Source organism: Onychomys torridus, chromosome 5 (assembly GCF_903995425.1).
Source record: "Onychomys torridus chromosome 5, mOncTor1.1, whole genome shotgun sequence".
NCBI classification, from domain to species: domain Eukaryota; kingdom Metazoa; phylum Chordata; class Mammalia; order Rodentia; family Cricetidae; genus Onychomys; species Onychomys torridus.
The window spans coordinates 128,750,628-128,774,810 of NC_050447.1; the positions used below are offsets into that span (position 1 = coordinate 128,750,628).

The following is a 24,183-nucleotide window of genomic DNA, read 5'->3' on the forward strand; positions in this document are numbered from 1 at the left end:
CAAGGTCTCTCTTGCCTCAACTGAGACCAGGACCCACAGGGCATGGCAGACGTGTGGGGCTGGGGGAGGCACTCTGTGAATCCAGATGTGATTTTGTTTATGTTTCCAGAGAGAGGGAGCTGCAGACGGTTGCTGCTGGGGGAGGGGTGGTCGGGCTGCAGCCCCCTGCCCCAAACTCCCCTCCCCATTCTCCCCCAGTTTGTATATCTGGCCCTGGCTCTGTAGCAGAAGCCCTTACTGCAAGTCCCAGCCCGAAGCTGACCTGTCCTCCAAGGAGAACCTCCCATGGTCCATCTGAAGGTGAGAAGATCCGAGGAAAGAAGTCTGGCTTTGGAATCTCAAGGCCTATTTGCTTAGTGTGACCTTGGCCCGGTTACAGACTCCTAGAGCCTTCGTTCATAAAGTTGTTGATGACCTGGTTTGAGACTGCTCTTCCTTCTGACTAAGCCTGTGGCTCTGCCCATCCCAGCCAGGGCTTGCCTGAGTCCAGCTCCAGGGCAGTGCCAATCTCCACCACAAGGTGATACCGAGGCAGAGCCGGGCCCCTCCTTCCTCCCCCGCAGCAGCTGCAAACATTTTGTTTTGCCATTAGAAGTGACTTACTTAAGGAAAGCAGAATTTTACAGGCAGTTTACAGGCTGGTCTTGTTCAGTAGTTTCCAAAAACTGGAGGTTGGGGGCAGAGGTGGCCAGCAGCCCCCTCCATGAGTTAAGATAGAAGAGAAGTGAGAAGTGAGCCCAGGGTAGGGGACACTTTCTCCGCAGAGTCACATGCCCTGGGTGGGAACTAGTAAGTACTCCAGGCCTTAGAATAGGCAGAGGTAGAATCTGCCTGGGCTATGGAACATTCGGTTCTCCTACCCTAGTCCTCCCAGAACACCCAGATCTGGGCTCCACGGGGATGAAGGGATGGGGTCTTGGGAGAGCAGATAGCTCCAGCTCTAAAGAGGTTCTCAGAGAGTGCACCCCTATGATGTAGGTCAGCAAGGGTCTTACTACTACAACCGGGGACACTGAGGATCAATTAGGCCCAACTTGAGGGCTTGCAGAGTTCTTGCCTGGGAAGCAGAGGGGTCTCCCGACAGTGCTGAGAGGCCAGAGAGCACAGGACTCCTATCCGGACAGCCTCGGGTCTTCCCTCCTACCCACAGTATCCGGGTGGCGCAGTCCCCCCCCCTCCAGTGCGTCGGCCCCCCTCTTCAGGCGAATGAAGCAACCAGGGCTCAGTGGTGCTTAGCACGCTCGGACTATGGTTTTAATAGACGTACATGGACAAGTCGATATAGACAGATTTATAATTCTATACAGTCAGTCCGACATACACAGGGACGCTGTAAACGGGCGCGGGCCGGAGAGCGGGTGTGCAAAGTGGGCGGGGGCCCTGGGGCTGCGGCCCCGGCGCTCTCCTGGCTCGACACTTGTACGGGCGGGCGGGCAGTGAGGAGGGGGCTGTTCGCTGGGACAGAGGGCCACCTCCTGGACCCAGAGTGAAGCAGAGGGCCCGGCTGGCGGCTAAACTTGGGGCTGGGAAACTTGGAACTGAGCCCTTCCCCTCCTGCTGCCGACTGGCCACCGCCAGCTGAGGCTCTGTGGCCTGAAGTGTGCTGGGGAGGGGGGGCGTGCAAGGCTGCTGGGCTCTTCCAGGCACCCCGAGGCCTTGGCTAATCCAGCGCGAAGGCCGGATCCCCGGCAGACGCGGTCATCCACAGCCAGGCGCACGCTCCAACAGCAATCCGCCCGGGACGCCCTCGGCCGGGCCACTCTCGGAGAGGGCCTCACGGTTCTTGACCTGGTGGACGATCCCAGGCCCTCTAGGCCCCCTACATTCAGTTCACCGGCGCAGGCGCTCCGGCCCGGACGCAGGCGACCAGGGCGTCTTCTCCCTGCGGCCTCGGCGCTGGCTTCCCCCGCCGCGTCCCCTCGGTGGAGTGGACAGCTGGGACCCTTGGGGCCGCACACACCACCTGCGCCATCGCCAGGGAAATTGCAACTCACCCCCCGTCCCCAGCATTTTTCTCCGACGTCTTTGTGCTCCCCCCACCCCCGACTTTCTTTCTTCCCTTTTTATTCTTTGGGGGCAGAGTGGGGTCCGGAAAAGCAAACACGAAACCAACCTGGAGGCGGGGTGGGGAGGAAGGGGCTGCGCAGAGGAGAGGTCCGCGGAGCTGCGAGCGCCCCGCGTGCTCCGCGCGCTCCCGCTGCGCCTTGCGGGCGGGCGGCCCCGGGGACCCAGCGGGGCGGTCAGCTGTTGTACTGACAAGCGTTGAGGCCCGACGCCGGGCCCTGCAGGCCGCCGTAGCCAAACGACGAGTGCTGCTTGGACTTGAGCCGCAGGCTGGCGAGGCTCGAGTTGCACGTGTCCCGGTAGACGCTGTAGGGCGAGGCGGGGGTGCCGTAGGGGCAGGCGCCCGGCGACATGGCCGAGTTGAGCGAGGAGCCGGTGAGGTTGTTGATGTTGTTGAGGCCCGAGTTGGGCATGCCGGGCACAGCGCCCGGGCCCATGCTGGACGGCATGGTCATGGAAGAGATGGAGCTGGGGGCCGAGAACATGGACTGAGAGGACAGCGGGCTCATGGAGTTGAAGAAGGTGAAGCTCTTGGTGGACAGCGGCGCGGGTGCCAAGCTCTTGGCGGCCCAGTTGTTGTAGGAGTAGCCGGCGGCGTACACGTCCTCGTAGGGCTGCACCAGGCCGCTGAACTGCGGCACGTAGCCGCCCTTGCACAGGTCCAACTGCTGGTTCCGCTCCCGCTTGCGCCACTTGGCTCGCCGGTTCTTGAACCAGACCTGGGGAAGCGAGCAGGGAAAAAACCGTCAGGGCCGAGGTGGCCTGGAAGGGCTCTCACCCGCCCCCCAACCTTGCTGCCTCCTCTCCCAATGCCCCGTTCTTCTTCTTTTTTTCTTCTGCCCCTGCCGAGGTTTTTGTAATGACCCCTTTCCTGTCTCCAGAAAACACTAGCCTTCCTCTCCCGCTTTTTTTTCTTTCCTTTTTTTAAAATCATCTTCCCCAAGTTAAATTGATTTTCGTTTCCCAACTCGGATTCTCTTTTGTTTGAACAAATATTCGTTTTTCCTTTCTTCTCTCTCAACCTGTCTCCTTTCTACGTCTCCCTCCACGTGGGTCACATCTCTCTTCTAAGCAATTCAATCTTTTTCTTCTCCCTCAAACACAAAAAATATTTTTCTTTCCGGAAAATGAATGTGTCCGATTTTTCAGACGAGTGTCATTGTTCAAACAGTTTGTTTTCATCTGTATTTGCAATATTTAATAATTTTCCTCCTGCCCAAAATGTAAATTTTTGTTCACTTCTTGACTATCTAAACTTCAGTCTGTTTTTTTCTGTATTTCTCGTCCTCATTTTTACTCTTTTCTAAATATTTAGTTTACCCTTTTCCCCAGCTATCTGGCCTCCACTGCTTCTCTTAAATAGTTGATCCTTTCTTTTTTTTAAATGCTCAACCTCTTTGCTTTTCCCTTAAATATTTAATTTCTTTCCTGCTGCCTAAATATATTCCAAATACGTTTCTCTGCAAATATTTAATTTCTGTGAGTTTACTAGTTCCTCTCTAATCTCCATTTTCTCCCCAACCACTTCTTCCTCAACCTCACCTATCTGCCCATCATTGGCCCCCTGACCTCCTAGCTTGCTCTCCAGTCCAGAACCCCTGCACCCCAGCTTTTCCCAGGCCCTGACTCCATCTCCCCAACCCCACCCCACCTCTACTGCCATAAACCTGGGCAGGATTAGTGAGCTCGGAATTACAGGGTGCCCGTGCGTCCAGGGTCCCACTGGGTCAGACCAATTTCACTGGGGAGGGCTGAAGGCCGAGCTCCTGAGAGGGTTCTGTGGGTCATGTGGGACTTTGGACTGACTTGGGAAGTGCTTCCAGGGTCTGATTAAATATTTGCCACCCAGGGAAGAAAAGATTCCCTTACTTCTCTTTTAAGAAAGTGTAGCATTTGCTGGGAACCGTGGGAGGTGTCAGAATACGCCGGTGGCCTTGAGTCTGCGGCCTTACAGATGAAAAGCTGTAGTGGGAGAGCTGCGGGCTACCAGAGCCCCCACTCCACAAGACCCCAGGCCCAGTGGGAAAGGCATCAAGGCAAAGGGCCAGCTAGTGCCTGGCTGACTGGCCGGGAAATGTTGGAAAATATTCCAAAAACAGTTTGGAGAAAGTAAACTCAGAGTGAGACCACCGCTCCAAGAAGCTTGAGGACCCCCTTCTCCCCACCCCCTGCCCCGTACTCAAGCACCTTTCTGGGGCAGTCCAGGCGCGCCCTGCCTTTCCCTTTCGTTTTCCAGGGGATGAAGGCTCAAAGCTCCCGAGGTCCTTAGCAGCAGAGACTTCTCTGCCCAATCTCAGACCCGAAGTCACTCTGGGACCTGACAGAGTTCTCTGGGGTCGGGACAGGGTCTTCTGACAGGGGCTGCAGTAGCTCCTGCGGGTCAGGTAAACGGGCTTGGAAAGGAGCAGCCTGGAGGCCTAGCTGACACGGGTGGCTGGGGCCTGAAGTGGGGTCTCTGACCGGAGACGGGGAGGTCTGCGAGGTCAGAGGTAAGTCTGAGCTACTGAGGGCCCCAGCAGAGGTGGCGAGCGGGTAGGGTAGCCCTGCACGCCCCCCACGCTCACCCGCACTCGCGGCTCAGTGAGGTTGGTCCACACCGCGATCTCCTCTCTCATGCTCATGTCCGGGTAGCGGTTCCTTTGGAACGTGGCCTCCAGCTCTTGCAACTGCTGGCTTGTGAAGTGAGTGCGTTGCCGCCGCTGTTTCTTCTTCTTGGCTGGATCCTCTGCTCCGCCGCAGCTTGCGCTGCCCGCGCCACCGTCCTCGGGCCCCTTGGCTTCCCCGCCGCGCTCCTTGTCTGCAGCAGGTAGGAAGGGCGCGAGTCACCTCGGGCTAACACTATTGCACCGGTCCCGGCTCCACCGAAGCGCCTGCGGAGTGGTGGCTGCCCTCCCTCTGGCCAGGGGCCCTGGGAACTGTCCCCCACTGGAAAAGAGCCGGCGGGGTGCCGGTCCTCAGTAGGCACCTCTAGGTCTGCCGCACCACCGAGAAGAGCCCAGACGCCCCAACCGGGCCTGGGTTCCCGGCTAGGCGGGGCCTGCTCCTGCAGCACCGGCTGGATGCGGCCCTGCAGCTGCTGTCACCAGCAAAGGCGCCGCTGTGTTTGGAGACTCCTGCGGGTCTAAATCTGACGGGGGCACCTCTGCTTTTCTGAACTAGTACCGGAACTTTCCGGGTGAAGCTAGCAGATTTGTTGGGTAAGAACCCGGTGGTAGCCTGAGACGTTTGCTCGCTAAGGTTATGTGAGAGCCACAAGGGCCTCGAGTCCCAAGGTCTAGAAAACCCACCAATTGCAGCCTAGATAGATTCTACCTAAATGACCCCGGCTTCTCTGCCTCTTTAAAGCCACAGGAGATGCGCACAGTCAATAACATCCAAATATAAAGAAAAGGAATTTAAAAACAAAACAGAAGCCTAAAAATGTTCAGAGCTCTCCACCTAAAAACAGAATGCTCCGCAAATCCTCAAAGCTAGGCAGACAGAGAGCAAATGTAAATCAAGAAGTCAAAACCGTTCGTGCAAACACACCCCTAAACTACACAGGCAAATGTGTATAAATTTCAGTCAGAGGTATTTCTCTGAAAAAAAAAAAAAAAGTATCATTGCAGATAAATTTTAGACTCCTTTACAGTAACACCCTGGTAGAGATTTTCAAACCCTAGAGAAGTACATTATAGCTAGACTATTTAAATCCACAAAATAAAAGGGCTACAAATGGGTTTTGAGAAAAGCTCAGAGAAATGCGCCATTTTGGATTGACTTTTAAAAATTTCTCCAAGAATCATGCGGCATGTAGTGTAGATATTTTAAATTTCAGAGAAATAGCCCAGTGAATTGTTTCAAAGGAAGCATACCGTTAAAATAGCTAATTTCCCCCCGCTGATTTGATTTAAAAAACCAATCCATAACTATAGTTCTCTCTCTCTCTCTCTCTCTCTCTCTCTCTCTCTAAAATAAACACCACGCTTACAACTTTTGAAAACAAAAGTACAGTCAAAGCTTTGTTTTCTAACCAAGCAAACAGACCTGCTGGGGAAAGTCACTTAGAGATGCAAAACAGAAACAAACAGAGATTAAATCACTGTGGAAGAGACACCCAAGGCCCGGGACAGCGGGCAGCCCGTAGCTCCGCGGCCACTCGGGACTGGGACCCCGCGAACCGCAACGGCTTTGAGACCGAGACCGGACCGGTCTGGAAACGGCCACGGCCGAAGTCGCCCAATCGAGGGCTCAGCTTTTGGGTTAAAAAAAAAAAAAAAGGCAAGCGGAGATTGTGGAGTCGGCCTGGAAGCCCTAGAAACGGCGCTGGCTGGACCCCTGGTGGCTCTGAGCTAGGGCGTCCACGTGGGCCGGGATCCCTCCAGCAGGGGTTCCTCCCGGCCTGCCCGGAGTCAGGCGGCGCCTCCTGGCCGCTCCCGCAGTCCCGGAGCTCCGTTTACTGAGCCCTCTCTTCTCGTCCGTCCTGTGCACCCACCCCTCCTCTAGGACCCTCTCCTCCATCTGCACCTCCCGGCCTGTCAAGGTGTCCGCCAGGCCTGCGTCTCTCGGGGCACTTTGTCTCGCCTTCCCCTCCATTCCCTTCTCCATCTGCTGCTTGCCCTGCGCCCCAGCGGCTCGCCAGCGACCTGTTCGGGAAACCTCAACTTTTTTTTCCTTCTTCTCGCGCGTGCTATTTGCTCCTGCGGAAAACAGGGGCTGTCAGCCCCACTCCGGGCTGGGCGTGCGGAGACTGCTTGGAAGTGGCTTCGTGTGTGCGTGCGAGCGTGTGTGTAAATTTCCGCGTTCACCGTCAGGTCGAGACCGGGAAAAAGAAAGCTCCTGAATGCCGAGGCGCGGAGGGGACCGGCCGAGCGCCAAGCCGCAGGGCGCGCGCCGAGGCTGGGTGCACGCCGCGGGGAGCCGCGCTTACCTGGCAGATCCGCGTCGGACGACTCGCTGGCCGAGTTCTCCAGCGGCTCCCGGGGGTCGGCGGCGCGGGCCAGGTGGAAGCTGGGCCCCATGTCGTGTGGCGGCGGCGGAGGTGGCCGCAGCCCCTCAGGCAGCCTCTCCAGGCTCATGCCTCCCTTGAAGGCGTCCATGGAGGTGGGGACGGCAGCGGACGCTCCAGGGGCCGGGGCTGGGCGCGCCCGGCCGCCCCGGCTGCGACCTGTTGGGGACAAGAGCGCGGCGCCTAAGCGGCTGCCCCCCAGGGCTGCCCGCGCCCACAGCGACGCCGCCCGCGCTCCATCGACCGCCCGGGGCTGCGGGGCCGGGCGCGGGCTCTGTGCTCCGCCACGCGCTCCCGCTGCTCCGGCCTCAGCCGCCCGGCCCGCCCGGGCCCCCACTCCGGATTCGAGGCCGGTTTCTAAGGCTCGGGACGGAGCCCGCAGAGTCTGTCTGAAAACGACAGCGCGCGCCGCCAGGTTCCAGCAGTCCCTGCGCCAGGGGTGGTGGGTGGGGTGGGCCTGGGTGGGAGGGGGCTGGGAGAGAAGGAGGGAGGGCGCGAGCGGGCGGGCGAGCGAGCGCGGGCGGAATCCAGCTCCGAGTCGCTTGCGCCGCGCCCTCTCCGCCGCCCTCCCTCCTTCTCTCCCTCCCTCCCGGCCTCGCCCGCGCCCTCCCCCTCCGCAGCCACCTTCCCGCCGCCTCTCCACCCCCCCCCCCCCCCGCGGCCTCACCGCGCCTCTCCCTCCTTCTCCGGTGACACACCGACTTCTCCCTCGGCCGCACAAAAGAAACGCATCTGGCCTGCAAGTCCCGCGCGGCCGGTGCCCACCTTGGGGCCCCAAATGACTTGTTTCGCTGAGAGTCAACTCCTGTCTGGGCCGCTTCGAAGTCCCCAGGCGCTGGCGAGAACAACCTAGGATGAGTGAAGGTTCGCCGAGCAGGATCGCTCTGAGCCGGCGCCTCTGAGCCAGCGCCAGGGCGGGGGCCGAGCCAAGGGCCGGTTCCCGGTTCCCGCAGCTCCCAGCGGGGTCCTCGAGGGGCCGCCGGCCCCTCCTTCCCCAGTCTCTTCTCCCAGGAACTCGGGCCGGTTGAGTGACAGCAGCCTGCGAGCTCTAATGGGCCCCCGGATGCTGTCTTCTAATTAGCTTGGACACTCTCCCCTAAGGCTGCTCTCGGGCCTTCCTCTGCACCGCAGTCAATTTTCCGGGATTGGGATAGAAATGATGGCTTCTAATCAGACGAAACGTTTCTGTTGGCCCTAGGCCTCGGCGAGTGGGGCTGGAGACCCCGAGAGCCCAGCCAGGCCCATTACCTTTTCCACCTCCCCCTTTGTTTTGCACCTCCGACGACGATCAGGGTTTTGGCAGCCACAGGGTAGGCCTTGCCAGCCTCTGCCCTCCTTTCTGACTTCCCAGGGCTTCAGGCATAGGCCTGGTAGGCCAGGTGACTGCTGTTTCAAGACCCTGGGCTGAGAGCCCAGGAAGTTTCTAGAGTCTCCTACACAGTGCTAGGAAACTGTAGCTCCAGAGCTTCCCTCTCCCCAGGCAAAGACTTTACCCTCTAGGCTCCCAAGAATGATTCCCCCCATAAGTCCTCAAGGTTCAATGAAGTTTGTCCAAGGATTTTATCCAACAATTGTTAACTGGCCCAGGGACCTCAGCGTCTTGAGTAAACAGGTCACAACGGAGGTAGCCCTGACCTGCTTCTCCGGCCACAGGGAGACCTCCAGGCTGCCTCTGGGCCTCATCTGCAGGTCTCTCCCTGAACCAGCCACTGGTGGGGTGGGAGCCCTGGTAGGTGGGACTGAACCCCAGGGAAGCAGCACTTCCCTGTTCTCTAGGCTCAGGGCCCAGAGCCCAGGGCATCTTCATCTCTGCAGTCATTATGGACTGGTCCTACAGGTGTCAGTGTGTTAGGGGACTGCAAGGCTCGGCCTTTGACCCTCCTCCTGCCACCCGAGGGAACCGGGCTGGGTTTCTTGGTGAGAATTGTGGGGGCAAGGGCAAATATGCAGGGTGGGACCAGGATCGCCTCTTACTCCCTTGGCCTTACTCCAAGGTGCTCTGCTCCTTAGGGCCTGACCCATTTTCGCTGTTGGACGGCAGGAGGCAGAATCTAGGCAAAGATGGAGGAGTATGCTTCCCAGGGACTCTTGATTTCTCCTGGCAAGTGGTGCTCATCACAGCTAGGTTGAAATCAGCTTGATTTGAGGGAGAGGTGCATGGGAAAAGCATGGTTGCCCAGCAGTTCCTTCAGCTTCGCTGTTTATCCCACTTCTTGGCTGAACGTTCTGCAGGAGCAAACGCCTCCTTTCAAGGAGATATCCAGGTACTGCAGCTGTCCCCCAATATCCTCCATGGGGCTACACTACCTACCTGAGAGAGCAGCCCTGAGCTCACACGGATGACAGTGTGCACATGTACTTCTGCACCCCGGTGGGATGCGGTGTACCCTTGGACACACGTGTGTTGCTTGGTGTAAAATTGGATAGCAGGGGTTAGGAGGTATGGTCTAAGCCCACCAAAGTCAGGCGAAGGTGGGAAAGCACAGTGCACCTCTGCATGGGGATACAGAAATGATCTGCCCATGGGTACTATGAGTCAGGTCCTACAGGAAGGGGACTGTGGATGCATTCATGCAACTATTAAGCTCCCTCTGCATGCCCCTCTGGGCCCAAGCTCTGGGTAGACACAGCACTCCTTTTATTTGGAGATCTCGAGGTTTGCCAAGTGGGTGGAAAAGTCTTCAGACCCTCTTAGATAACACTTCTGCTATCCTCATAGACCTTGAGCCCCAAAGAAGCACCAGAAGACTGGCGGGGACTGCCAGAACAGTCTGTTTTTAAACAGTCCTGAGAGGTTACGGGCAGGGGAAGGACCAGCGAGAGGCTGTGCCCTGATCCTGGGTGTGCTGAAGAGAGGGATCTGAATATGTTCTCTGCTCTTGCACACTCGCTCCCTCCCTGCCTCCCCCATGGTCCTAGACTAAGCAGGGGCTTCCGGTGTGTTCGCGCACACACAGGGATAGGAAGCAAGAGTCTTTCCGGAGCAGAGGCTCCACGTGCAGTCCCCTTCAGTTTAATGTGTGACTTGGACATGGCTTGATCTCTCACTGAATCTCAGTTCTCATGTTCAATGGGAGAGTCTGTTGTTTCGGCCTCCAGGTCACTTAGAGATAGGACAGGACCAGTGGAGGGAAGGGGCTTCCTGAAGTCGGGTGGTGAGCTCTAGTCCTCTCTTCTCCCACCTGCACAGAGCCGGCAATCTTTCTATGACTTTCAAGAAACTTGGAGCCTGGGCTGTAGTGGAGTGTTGAAGTAGCCAACACAGGACCTTTGCTGAAGCTGGGCTTATTCAAAACAGAATCTGGCAAAAGGATGGTTTAGTAATTTAATTCTTGCGAAGGCTGAGTGGAGGACTCTCACGGGGGCCATCTGTTTGTCCCTATGTGGGTATGTTGCCCTAAAATCTGTCCCCCTAGAATCAAGAGATTTTAGGAAAAAGGAAAGAAGGAATGTACCATGGCTTGCCCCCAGGGCCATCCGCCACTCTCTGGGACATTCCAGCCCTAAGCCTCTTAGGCTGAGGAGAAGTTCAAACTAGAAAACCCAGTTTTTTTGGAGTGCATCAGGGACCACCTACCTCTTTTTGCCTCATCTAATACCCCCTCCCCAATTAAAGCTCTTATTGTTTTGTTGTTGTTTTGGTATACAAGCAATTACAGACAGGCACATAGAGTCCAGGTGGAAATCAGATCAACCAACTTGGATTCTGTCAGTTGCCCAGAAGATTCCTGCCAATTGAAGTTTCCTTTCGGGGCAGAGATGTGTGGGAAAGCTGACTGGGCAAGGCAGCTGGCCACCATGTACAATGGAAGTACAGGGCTTGGCGCTCTCCGCCGCTCGCTCGCTCCAGGCCTGTGCTCATTCACAATTTGCTCCCATGCTCTCTGGTTCCAGAGAGCGATTGAACTAAGGGAATGTAGGATGGCTAGAAAGTGGTGGCGGTTGTCACTCCCCGGCGGCGGCGCGGAGGGTCGGCTTTGTTTTCCAGAACTCTTCCACCTTATCAATTGCTCCCATGGAAGGAAGCATCCTCACCTGCCAGCCCAGCCTCCTCCTTTTCCTCTCTGGTGGAGGCACCAAGGCCTAAAGCCACAGGGGAGTCGGCGGGGCAGAGAGTCTTCCTCCTCTCCAGGCCTGCCCTGCTGCTGATAGTTTTTCCCTTTATCCTAGACCGGACAGTTTCGCTAGTCCTCATCCTCCATCAGTGGACAACAACCTGGGGGGGGGGGGGTGTCTAGCTGGCCACAGTGGTTTTCGGAGGGCAGGGAGATGCTAACAGAAATTCTAAGCCTTTATTTCTCATAAAATTGGGTTCAATATTTTCTTAGATTTTGGTGAATTCATAAATAGGAAAATCTTGGGACCCAGAATTTCAACCTGAGATGATACTGCGGTCAGAGGTAAGCCTCGGGGAGCTCGGCTTTGCCTCAGTCTTAGTCAGCCTCAGTGTAGGATACTGGACAATTTCAGAATTTGGTGACCCGGATCTAGAGAAATGTTGTGTGCTCAGGTATTCTGTGTCAACAACTAACCGGGAGATAGACTGGAGAACGACTTCTTCGGACTTTCCCAAGAGTATTTGGGTTTTCTTTTAGGGGAAAGAAAAGCCTGACCTGAGCCAGTGGGAGCAGGCTACCATGGGTGGGGGCACCTCTGAGGGTGGCCGCAGGACATTGTGGTCCAAGGCGGAAAAAGTCGGGCTGGTATCTACTGCTTTTCGGCGGCATTGCTGCCCCAACGAACCAACCAACGAATGAAACAGTTTCGTTTGGGGAAAATACCCTCTTGACGCGAAGCTATGCCCTAAGTCCCTAGCCATTCCCAGGGGCCAGCATTTCCATCCGCGGTGGGGCCCCATCCCTGGACGAGGCGGCTGCCGGCCGGCTAGCCCGCCACTGTCTCCCGCAGGCCCTTGCGTCCTGCACCGCCAGAGACTTACAGGGCTGCACCTTTGCGGTGTCTGAGCCCACGTCCCCGACGCGGTTGCCCTCTGGAGGTGTGGGGTCGAGTGGGTCCACCGGGTAGGTGAGTTAGCATCCGGTGATGGCACGATCCATCTGGGCGCAGGAACCAGTTCATCGCACTGCCTCGATGGCGATGGCGCGCGGTCCTGCGCTGCGGGCTGGACCCCAGGCGGCCGGAGCCAACATCGCTGGACTTGGCCACTTCCCTCCCTGCGCCTCTGAGACCCCTCGCCGCAGCCCGGCGTCTCTTAGTCTCTTACCGTACCGGGGCAGCGCTCTGTCTGCAGCTGGTTGGCTCCGGGTTCGCCCGCCGCGGACTCTGGCTCAGGTTGCCGCCGGCTCTGCTCTGCCCGCAGTGTGGGCCCCCGCCGGTTCGTTACATCCCCGCACGCAAGGTCGGGGCTGCCTCGGTTCAACCCGCTCCTCCCGCCGCCGCCCGTCGCCCGACGCCCGCGGGGAAGGCGGGGACACCGGCCGGGGAGGCGGGAGTGGGGGGGTGGGGTGGGGAGAAGCTAGGCACTCGCCTGGACCCGAGGGGAGGGGGCGGCGCGGAGTCCCACGGGCGTGGGGCCGGGGCCTTTCTGCCCGCTCAGGCGACGTCGGTACAGCCCAAGGCCGCCGCCGAGTCCGGGGAGCTTGCCCAGGACTGTATGCACAGGGAGGGGCTCAGCCCTGGGCCGATGGAGCCCGCGGGTCCCCGCCTGGCCCAGCACACCTTCTCCAAGGTCTCAGTTTCCCACCCGGCACTGGAGGGCTTGTCTGATTTTGGTTTAGTCGAGGTCTAGCCAGAGTTTTCCCGAGTCCTGTCAGGTGAAGGTCAAGCCAGGTCTATCCTTTCCCACTGGTCTGCCCGGCTTGCTGATAGGATCCGGTTCTGCGCTTTGGGAGTGTTTGCCACACAGATCTTCTTATCCACAGAGGACTGAGGACAGACTCCCGAGTTTCTGTGTGCAGGGGTGGGATGTGTTAGGGGACACCCTCTAGACCTGCTGTGCGTGCGGGATTCCTTCCTCCGGAAAGCACTGGGCTGCTGAAAGGGCTGACCGATCACAGGCGGACAGACCGCCTGTTGCCCTTTGTCCCGCTTTTCCACCTGAACCCTCTCTAGGGTCACCCTGATCTGGGACGGGGAACAGAGAGTCACGGAGCCCTGTGGATCTGTAGGCCTGGTCCTGACTAGCGGCCTTTGGGAGATGACCAGGATTCAGGGGAACTGGGAGCCAGGCCTTCACACACTCCAGCCCACCGGATGCCCTGGTGGGTGCTCTGGGACCAAATAGCGCTGCAAGAAGACTCTTTCATTCCAGGAGGGAAAAAACTCAATCGGCTGAACCTGCCTCTGCTTCCTCCAGCTCCAGACCGACCGAACCTTCGGCTGACGGGGCTGAGAGGTTAGAGGGGATCCAGGCTGGGCCTGGGACTCCTGGACTGAAAGCAACCCAGGCTGGCCTCCAACTTCCTGGAGCATCAGCTCCAGGGCGGCTGATGTGGTGTAAGGTGCCGGGAGATGGCTGCTCAGCGAACCGGCATTAATGTTTCATGAGGTGCCGTCAAAGGCGGCGCCTCCCTGCCTAGTTCTAGCCGACAGCTGCTGTGGTGGATGCCCCGACTCTGTCTGCCTCTGTACTCGTCAGTACCTTTAGGGCCACCTGGTCCGGTAACCGGGAGATCCAAGACCGTGTCACCAATCTACAGGTTCAGGATAGCTGAGGTCTGGAGAGTTAGACCCTTAGCTAGGGTGAGGAAGAGAGACTCCACAATTTCCATTCTACCCTAAGAGCGGGTATGCGGAACTCCAGGCTCACTGGGTGGAAAGGGTTAAGAATACTGGGGGCCAGTACTTGCAGACCCGGCCCTCAGACTGCCTGGCAGAAAAGCCAGTCCCTAGCTTGGAGCCTCTGGTCCCTACTCGCCAATGTCTCTTGAATCCTCCTGGCTGGTTTATGGTAAAAAATGGCCTCCCCACCTTATTAAAAGCTGCCCTGTGTACTGTCATCTTTGGGCATAAAAGCAAAACACTGGACCCATACTGAAGGGCATATAGACGCCTGGTTGGGGTGGTATTCCCTCTGGACTCCACAGTGGGAAATCACGCCTTTCTCTCCCCGTGCCTTAGTGATTTTCTGGGGTTTGTTACCAGCTGATGACTGGGCAGCCTGTGAGATTCTCTGCTTGCCCTTGTTCCCAGGCATTGCCTGGGGTGCCCCTCCCCCCAAAAGCTTTTGAAGCAGCAGTTGGCTAGAGTTGGAATCTTTATTGAATCATTACTAGTTGTATGGTTTTAGGGAAGTCACAGACAGTCCAGCCTCAGTTTCCCCATCTTTGAACCAGGGAAATGAGAGAGAGCTCTTAACTATTAGGTAATTGTTAGGATAATGATGAAGGGCGTGTCTTTGAGACCTGTGAGCAAACAACTAAATGTTAATGGTGACACCCACTGGGCCACATGTTATTCCTTTTCTCAGGTTGTCAGGTGTCCGTGTTCGGTTAAGGCAGGGATGGACCCCTTTTCTGACTTGGTAGACTTGCTTCCAGGCTTTGCTTAGCTACTAGGAAGTTCCTACCCAGGATAGCTGGGCAGGCTGGTTGAGGTGACAGAAAGCCCGGAATTCCTTGGTGAACCTGGATGGGCCCAAACATATCTTTTTCCTGATCTTATTTTCTGACTTTCCAAAAAGAATGTTTCACATTTTCTCTTTGGGTCTTGTCATCATGGGGTGCATATGTGTCTTGACCTTCAGGTGCATCATGGGAAAGGACAGTAGGACTGCCTGACACACTGACTTCGGCATACTTCTTTTTTTTTTTAAAAAAAATCATTTATTTTCTGTGCATTGGTGTTTTGCCTGCATGTATGTCTGTGTGAGATGTCAGATCCTCTAGAATTGGAATCACAGACAGCTGTGAGCTGCCATGTGGATGCTGAGAATTGAACTTGGGCACTCTGGAAGAGCAGCCAGTGCTCTTAACCTCTGAGCCATCTCTGCATCCCTGCATACTTCTTAATAGAAGTTTTTCTTTTAGTAAAGATCCTGAGGAGAATTTGTCATACAGGGTCATAGCAAACACAACAGGCAAAGTCTTTGGCCATGGTTACACCGAGGAAGCCATTTCTTACCTCAACATAGCGAATGTAGGGGACTTTATTCTTCCTTCACAACTCCCGCTGCTACAGTTTTGAAGTTAATGTTTGTGTAATGATTGAGTAAAACCTAGTGTAGCTCCCTGACAGCAAAGCCCAGTCTCTCCCTCAGCCCCTCCCTAGGGTCGGCAAGGGGATCTATGTGCTGATTGGTGGGGTACAACTTCCTTGCCCTCTTCTGAATCAATCACTTGGTGAGAAAGAGTGGTTCAGGATTGTGGTTAGTCTGCCCCAGAAGGTAGACTACTGCGGGAAGGAAGTGACCACACTAATCTAAAAGTCCATTCATAATAATTAGTAATATTAATGATGGTGATGATAATAGCAATGAAATAAAAGTGCTTTCCAAAGGAACTGCTCTCCTTGAGGTCCTCAGGATCTGCTGAAGCTGTGGGTGGGGGAGTTCCCCCAGATGAGCAGGCATCGTCGGTGTCAGCTCTCTGAGTCTGTCAGAATTGCTCTATGGCTCTTTGGTGAGCGGAAGCTAAAGTTCTTGCCTTACATCTACAAGGAGGAGGTGGCTGGAGGCTGTGAAAGTAGAGGTGATTCTCTTGCATCTGGTAAGGCATTACTATGTTTGAGCATCATTCTACTTGTATTATGAGATTCCCAGAAGCCTGAAGAAACCCAGAGACTATTTGGGCATCTCAAATCTTTCATTTCATTGCAGCCCACAGAGTATCTTCATGGAACAGGAGGATTTCTGACCTGGAATCCTTCTGGGCTGACCTCTTCAGGTCAGCAAAAGCTTGAGAGAACCCACTTTGTGCTCAGGCTCTCAGATGAAGACAGACGGCTTCTGTTCATTTGGGTTGGGCCAAGGAAGCTGCCACACATGCCATTAATTACAAGGCTGGAGAGAAAAGGACCTTGAGTGATAGCCTGAGGAGGGACCTGGGACAGCTTTTCACCCCTGGGCATCTTTCCCAAGATGCAATGGTTCCCAAGCATGAGAAACTGTGCTTTCTAAAGGGAAGGCAGGGTGGTTCTCTACAGTAGGTGCCTGGGGACAGGTGAAAAGGGAAAGAAAGCATGGGGGATGTCAGAGAAGAATGGAACCAGATGCCATGTGGCTTCCAAACCTGTATGGGGTATTATCCTGAAAGCAAAGAGAAACAAAGTGGAGTGGTGGGTCTGAGTGGGAAGACAAACGTTCAGATTTATAGTTTATAAAGATTACTCTGCCAGAAATAGGGATGTATGGAGCTCAGAGGTAGAGCATATACTTAGCATGTGTGAGGTTCTGGGTTTGACCCCCAGGCACCAAGACAAGGAAAGGAAAACAAAGAGACCGCTCTATCTAGAGGGGAGTGGACTTCACGAGGTGAGATGGGAGCTGGCTACTGCAGCTCATCTACAAAACCATTCCGTCGTCTGTATTTCTGTTTCTCTGCCAGTCCAGTTGCCTGTCCATTCTTCCACAAACACTAGAGGCTACAGTGTGCCATGGGAAATAGAAAGAGAAGCTGTGGCCCCCAGCTTGCTAGGGTTGCCTCTTTGGGGAGCCTTGGTTCACTTCCCTGCGGCTATCATCTTCCCTGAAGCCTCGGCTGCCTTCCACTTGTCTGCTTGCTGTGTGAGGAGACAGGGTACCAGGGACCTGAGGCGGTAGAGCCGCTACTGCAGCCAGGCAATCTGGGCACCAGCATGGTGAACAGTCCTGTCAGAAGCTTTTAACATAATTACTTCTGCTTGAGCTGGCTGGCTGGGCTGACACGATGCCCGTTTCCCTGAGTTGGAAATTCTGAATTGTTTCATGACAATTGAAAGCGTGGTTGGAGACCTACTAGAGGGAGCTGCCCATGAAATATTTATGTTTCCTCATGGGGGCTGTTCTCCTTCATCGTGGGAACCCTGGGTGTGCATGGCTGGTGGCTTCTCAGTGATTGCAATTATTTGGGGACATGTTCCCTGCTGTTACTTCACTCCCAGCTGCATGCATCAGCACTGCTGGACCCAAGTGGGACAGCACTTGAGAGCTGAGACCATTTGGGTAGATATGTCTGGTCCAGAGTCCGCCTGGTGCCAAAGGCCCATAGTGAGCCAGTCTGGGTGTCAACATTAGCTCTGCCTTCTTACCACTGAGAGCCTTACCTTCTTATAGCCGTTTGTATGGGATGTGAGTTCTTGCCTTGCTGGGCTGTGAGGTGTGCAGATATGTGGAGGAATTAGTGCTGAGCCATTGGCTATTGGTGAAATTAAGGCCACTCCACATAGTTAAAAGGGAGGTTTATTTTGTGGGATAACTTATAAATGAAGGGATAGGTTGCAGGGTCTGGGAAAGTTATGGCACAGTCCGGCGGTGTTCTCTGGAGAACTCTGCTCGGTCTACCTCCAGCGTCCAGGGTCCCAGAGCCAAGAGAGAGACTTAGTCTCGATTCCGGGTCTTCAGCGTCCTCCCTCAGCCCCGCCTTGTGGGCGTGACCATTACCGAAGCCTCAATGGGGGTTGGAACTTCCAGGCCAAGGCTGAAATGGCTACCCACTACAATTGGCTTTCTTCTTTATCAGGGCAACCCTTGGTAGGTCCTGGGATCATCCCAGGGGCTGGCTGTGGGAGTTGCTACCAGCTCCCTAGAGCATTGTGGTCCCTTTTCCTCTGTGGAGTGCTTTGAAGAAGTCTGTGTTTCCCTCTTCTTTCTAAATCCTGAATAAATACTCATGTTGGGATGGTGTGTGCTCAGCAGGCATCTCTGATGAGTGAGGTGCTCTGGGATTTGGTAAGGAATCCACCTGCCTAGCCCAGGACCCAGCACATAAATGGGGCCTGGCCAGAGGCAAGGAACTGTTGGGAAGCCCCTGCTGGCCTCCTGACATGGCAGACTGCGTCTCAGGGCAGCAGGAGCCTCTTGTTCCTTGTCCTGTTTCAATTTCCTCTTAGCCATTTGTGGTCCAAGTGAGCCTGTACCTATCTACTGCCTACTGACTGGACCCAAGTGCAGAGGGGCTGGCAGTTTTGGTGCACCAGTTGTGTTGGGTCTGTGCTGGGTTCTTTCTCTGGGCTATTTCCTCATCACAGCTAACTGTCAGCACGTTTGCAGATGAGGGACTCAGGCGGGGGAAGGCTCAGCAACTGGCCCAGGATTCCAACTAATAGTCATAGCACAGCCCTGGATTAAACACCCAGATGAGGGGCAGGCTCTGCTAGTGTCGTCCTGGGCAGGAGTTCCTTCAGCTTTCACAGCAGACAAGGACCACAGGAACTGCTTTGCTCTCTCAGCACTGAGATGTTGAGGCAATGGAGGCCACAGAGCTCAGACTGGTTTCCAGGACTCTGCCTACCTACCCCTCCAGGGAGCCACATCAGCCTGAGGGCGAATGGGCTCCCCTGTGTGTTCTCACTACTTAGAGAGGGACACTGAGGCCAGAGATTCACCCTACACCATCTCTGTCTTCTGGGCCCTCCATCCTCAAGGCCTTATTGTCACTTCCCCGGTAGTGACTGTGAAATTAAGGTCTGGCATCTCCCCAGAGGATCCACCTTTCTGGGGGGCGACTCCCCATTCAACAGCATCTATCAGGTCGCACCAACCTGACTGGCTGGCCAGGAGTCCTGAGGGACCCAGCCACAGGGTTAGGGTCAGGACCTCTCTCACAGAGGTTAGACCTGGGATGAGTGAGCACTCCTCTGCTTTCCTCCAGCTGGGGTCCAGGTTACACTCAGACCCCTGCTCTAAGCCTTGAATCTTCATAGCCCCCCTTCTGCCCTTGTTATTTATCACACTCAGCTTACACGCAATGCTTGATCTTCAGGGTCTGTGGTGACATTTGAAACAGGGTGGAGGGAAGCTGGACTTCTAAAATATTAATTTGGTGCACCCATAGGTGGGGCCTGAGCCGCAGAGGGCTAGGAGCTCCCACTGTGCCTTGGGAACTAAGCTCATCTGTGCACAGAGCTGAGATCCCTGCTGAATACACAAGTGCAGGGCAGGGAGCTTTGGCACGTCTGTCAAGTCTGTTGAGTTGGGAGTCAGGAGCAGGTTTGGCAGCACAGAGCAGGAAATGGGGGCTGTAAATATGGAGGGAGGGATGCCTTGGGCCTGAAGGCTGTGGAGGGTATCCATGGGTTTGTCTCTCCCACGTGTTTTGGACCAGCAGGCCAGAGCCCGGACCCCATATGGTAGGATTTTCCCCTCCTGGCCAAAGCTGAGCCACATCCTTGGGAGGTCCTGGGTGCTGCCTGACTAAAGAGGGTTGGGATAGGATGCCCTATGACCCATACATCCCAAGATTCGTCTTTGGTAACTAGGAAGTTGGGTTCAAGCCAACAGAGCTGGTCTGGCACTGGGGCCTGAGGGCTGGCAACCACGGGCTATAGCCAGGCTATGAGGGAACAGAACCCGACAATCCCATCCAAACTAGGGAGTAAAGTTGACCTCTCTGACCACATTTTATGTGGATATATCTACCCACTCCTTCAAAGGAGGATAGGGTGGAAGAGACCTGTGTCAAGGTAGGTGTGTTGCCTGCCTGGGTCTCAGTTCCTTCAAATGTAATGTGGGCTCCTCAGCTTTGGCCAGTAACTGTCATTCCCAGAGAAGGGGTTACTGTGAGCTCCAGAGAGGTAAGGTTTGGTGGACCTGGGTATCATAGAGGGCCTCCTTGGAGAGGGATCTTCTGTGCTGGGTCTCAAGACACTGGTAAGCTTTCCTCAGAGCAGAGGAGGGTCCAGCAGAGAGCTCAGGTATGAAGGTGGAGTGCAGGATGACCGAGGAGCTGGGAGCTCCGTTTAGTGCATGTTGCAGAACTCTGAGGGCTCATGGGGGTGTGATGGGAGCACTGAAGGGCCAAATGCCAGGCCAAGGGATCCTTAAGACAATGGGGAGACACTGAAGGTGACTGGGTGAGAAAGTGGGGAGAGTCAGGAGGCAGGTCTAGGTCAGAGCCAGAGAAGAACCAAAGAGGCCCAGCTTTTCCTCTGGGCTGGGTAAGGCCAGATCCCTAACTTCACAGCCATTATACATAGCAGGGCTGGTTCCCGTCTTCTGGGGAGAGGCATCCCAGAAGCTAGGCTATAGGGTCCTGTGTTCCATAGGCTGTCCTGAACTGCTGGGGTTTAGTGACTGTCTCTTGGTGCTTCCTCAGTAATACTGTACCCTGTGCCCTGTGCCCTGTATGCTTAAGGAACCTCTTCAGCCAGCCCTCAGGAAGAAAAGGAATAGCCAAGAGGCACCAAGGTTATTTTTGACCAGTAACCAGATATCCAAGCTGCCCTGGCTATGCACTTCACTTAGAGGTGTGCGAGGGAACCTCATTGCCTGTGAAGGCAAAGACTGATCCAGGGTCATGCACTTTCCCCCATGCTGCAACCCTGTGGGCCCCCTCTGGCCCAGGGCTCCCTCTGGTCCCGTGGTGTGGCAATGCAGAAGTCTGCTGAGTTGTCCACACCTTAGCCTACAGGAAGGGAATAAGGAACTTTTGGTGGGACAGCTAGGTTCTGAGTGTGTGGGAGCTGTTTCATGGAAACCTTAGTAACCTGCTCCCCTCACATTTCTTTATTGCCTCCATCCTCCGTGAGTGGGGCCTTGTGCTGAGTCTGAGGGTTGAGAAAGTCAGGAGGACAGCAGAGTTCCCATTACCCATTGCTCACCCCACAACGCGTCATGGCTTAGGTCTGTAGTCCTGAGTTCAGCCTCTATCCTTATAGGGTTTGAAAAAGAATTATTGTATATCTTTCATTTTTTTGTTATTGTATTTTATATGCATGGGTGTTTGTCCTTCATGTATGTCTGTGTACCATGTATATGACTGTTGTCCATGGAGGCCAGACAAGGGCATCAGAGCTCCTGGAACTGGATGGTTGTGAGCCAGAGTATGGGTGCTGGGGACTGAACCTGAGTCCTCTGGGGGACTGAACCTGAGCCCTCTGGAAGAGCATTCAGTGCTCTTCAAGGCGGGTCCACCTCTCCAGCCCTGTAAATACCTTTTAAAAATGCTTTTAGGGAGGAAGTGAGTATATACATACATGGTTATATCATAAACACATAGACTACATTACAAACTACTTTTAAAAGTGGTAATTTAGGGGACTGGATAGGTGGCTTATCAGTTAATATCTTGCAGAGAACCTGAGTTTGGTTCCTAATGTCCACATGGCAGCTCACATTCACCTGTAATTCCAGTCCCAGGACATCTGATGCCCTCTTCTGGCCTCTTCAGGTACTGTATGCATATGCTGCACATAAACTCATGTAGGCTCACACATACACACATATAAATAAGTAAATAAATAAATAAATCTTTTTAAGAAAGCAGTATTGCCAAGGGCCTAAAGATGTAGTTCAGAGGGCAGAATACTTGGCAGCATGCAACAAGGCCCAATGTTTGATTCCTAGCACCATATAAATTAGGCATGGTGTTGCACACCTGTAATCCTAGCACTCAGAAGGCTTGATGTAACTACTTAGTGAGTTTGAGGCCAGCCTGGGCTACATGAGACCCTATCTAAAAAATTGGTGATGTTTTGAAGAAATGCGTTGAACAGTTTAAACACTGGGGGAGTACTTGGTGTTTTGACATCTGCATGAGTTTTGGCAGCAAAATTCCTTTTGGTGGCTGAAAACTGAAAGCAATGAAGAGGTCTGGTAATTGACAAATGGCTAGCTGGACACACCACACCAAGTTATATCAGCAACCAAAAGGGATGAACCACTGAATCCTTTCTCCTCAGTCTCAATGGAATTCTGGAGAATGTAAAAAGCTAGTCTCAAAAGGTCACTGACTACGTGATCCTATTTATGTACCATCCCCAAAATGACAAAGAAAATTTTTTTCTTCCTCAGTGCTGGGGATTGAACCTATGGCTTTGGATGTTTTGCCATTGAGTTACCTCTTCAGAAAAATGACAGAATTCTCAGCATGGGACTAGATTAGTAGTTACCACTATCCGTGGAGCCGTTGGGCAAAAGAGAGGCAGTGTCTGTAAGGTTGTAAACGGGGGACACCAACGTCGATGGGCTAATTCACCTTTTTGATTCTGGGAGCATTTCATAAATGTATTCTTTGAGGTTTTGTGTAGCCATTTCCTCTAAATTCAGACATTCTCTCCTGGAAGGGAGGGGAGCCCTTGAGACCCAAGAAGCTAAGGAAATGTAGGAGGCCCAGGAGTTATGAGACTGACAAGCTCACCCTGAGGTCACATGACCAGCTGCTGGGAAGGAGGGGGCTCTTACGTGGAGCTGCCTGCAACCTGGTCAAGGGCAGCAGGGCTGCAGCTTCTGTGAATTGTTTTCCATATCGGGGTGGGATTTTCTGTGATGCGGCCGCCACTCACGTTCCTGTGAGTGACCATGGCCTTGTAAGTACCTCCAATAAACTCACTTGTGCACCACACTGGAATTGGGTGGAGTTTTTCTTCTATTTCTCTTTGTTACCCCGCTTGGGGCACAAACAGATATTTGTTAATGTGTCCCTGGGAAAATCATGGACATGGAGAGCGACAGAGCTGTCAGACATTGTCTATGGAAACTGGGTGAAAGGAACACGGCAGGACCATCACTGTTATTTTGGCAACTTCTAAAACTTTTTTTGTTTGTTTTTAACTTAATGAGCAAAAGACAAGGCTGAAGTTCTGTTTAGGGGCCAAGGACATGCCTGTACAGCATACAAGAGTGGCTGGAGACCCTGGGAAAGACAGGAAGGCCAGGGACCGGAGAGAGTGTGGAGGGCAGAGGTGAAGAGTTGAGCACAGTTGTGAGTCACTTTGAGCCCATTCAAACCTGCTTCTGGAAGAACCAACAGGTTGATGTGGCATGCATGTACAGCCTGTGCAGGTGATGTACAGGCTATACAAATGAGCATAGCAGTTCTGGAAGAACTGTGTTCATCAAGGACAGAGAAGGTGTGGGGGATTTGACCACAAGAGCTTTGACTGACCTAGGGGAGGACAGCTGGGCCCAAGAAGGCTCCAGCCCCCTGAAGAGGCAATGCTGGCAGTGTTCAGAGATAGTCCCAGGGCAGCCTGTGGAATTGCCAGTTTGTCTGGCTCTGACCTCTTGGTTGACCCCCCAGAAACATCCCTGTGGGGTAGTATATATGGGCAGTGTATCGCTTGTAATGATCCAGGTTTGTGGTAGTTTACCTCAGAAGAAGGGATCCTGGCCATGAAAACTGAGAAAACACCCCTGACTGGGGCCTCCTCACTAGCTTCCCCTGTCTTTAGGGCTATCCCTTGACACCCAACAAGAGTTCTCCTAAAGCAAGCTAAAGCGGTGTCCCTGTCCAGTTCCACTTCCTGGTCGGGCTGCCCACAGGACCTTCCTAACAGGCTAATCTTCATCTTTGCCTGGCCCCTCACCGCCCCCTCCCTCTGTCCAGCCTTCTCTCCCTCCCTCCCCCTGTTTACCAAGGACCTGGTGAAAACTGCAGAGAAAAGCTTTTCCACCTGCCCAGCACAGGCTGTCTGCTGAGGCCCCTTCTCTAACCTCTCTTCCCTGACCTGGCTGTCCACTTTCCTGTTCCCTGAGCCCTTTGCCAGGTTTGCCTGAGTGGAGCCTGTTGTGTAGGCTTGGTTATGGACTCAGACTGGGCTTTCTGGGGATCATGACTACGCCTTTCTCCAGTTCATCCCAAGCACAGTGCTCTGTGTGAGAAGCGGTGCCCTAAGGATAGAGGACAGCCATCATTCAGTGAGGTTGGTATAGCTTGAGGCTTCAGGAGTACAGCCATCTGGGCAGATGAGCTGGGAATTCTGGCATCATCCAATATGAAGACTGCTCCTCTTGGCTGAGTTCTCTCATGGTAGGGACTCATTGCTTGGGCCTGAGAAAAGGCAATGTGAAGTATTGCTGGCCAGTAGCGAGAGGGAAGGGCTGGGTTGCCTGATGTGAGGGGCCCTTTCCCCATGTTTTTAACTGTGTTACAATCCTGGTGAGTTCAGGGGGATGATGGCAGAGCCTCAGCCCAAGCTGAGCTCTATCTCAGGCCCAGCTGTGAGCACTAAGCTAGACTGGAGTGCGGGTGGAAGACCCTGAGACACCCTGCCTGACTTTAGTGGGCTCTGGGACAAAGCGTCCACGTCCTGATGAG

The 24,183-nt window shown here is 54.6% G+C and overlaps 1 protein-coding gene across 1 annotated transcript; it reads right to left on the reverse strand.

The window, feature by feature from the left end:
* Positions 1 to 2,240: 2,240 nt before the first annotated feature.
* On the reverse strand, positions 2,241 to 7,142 carry Pitx1 (paired like homeodomain 1). The gene is made up of 3 exons (XM_036189202.1): positions 6,974 to 7,142; positions 4,629 to 4,861; positions 2,241 to 2,783 (listed from the first exon to the last, which is right to left on the reverse strand). The coding sequence occupies exons 1-3, from the start codon at positions 7,140 to 7,142 to the stop codon at positions 2,241 to 2,243; spliced, it is 945 nt and encodes a 314-aa protein (XP_036045095.1).
* Between the last annotated feature and the right edge of the window lie 17,041 nt (positions 7,143 to 24,183).

What these genes read in the sequence shown, in the direction of transcription:
- Pitx1 (XM_036189202.1), bottom strand. Translation starts at nt 7,142, where the DNA reads ATGGACGCCTTCAAGGGAGGCATGAGCCTGGAGAGGCTGCCTGAGGGG. An exon ending in GTCCGACGCGGATCTGCCAG is followed by an intron (nt 4,862 to 6,973) that starts GTAAGCGCGGCT and finishes TACCTGCTGCAG; the next exon opens with ACAAGGAGCGCGGCGGGGAA. An exon ending in TCACTGAGCCGCGAGTGCGG is followed by an intron (nt 2,784 to 4,628) that starts GTGAGCGTGGGG and finishes TCGCTTCCCCAG; the next exon opens with GTCTGGTTCAAGAACCGGCG.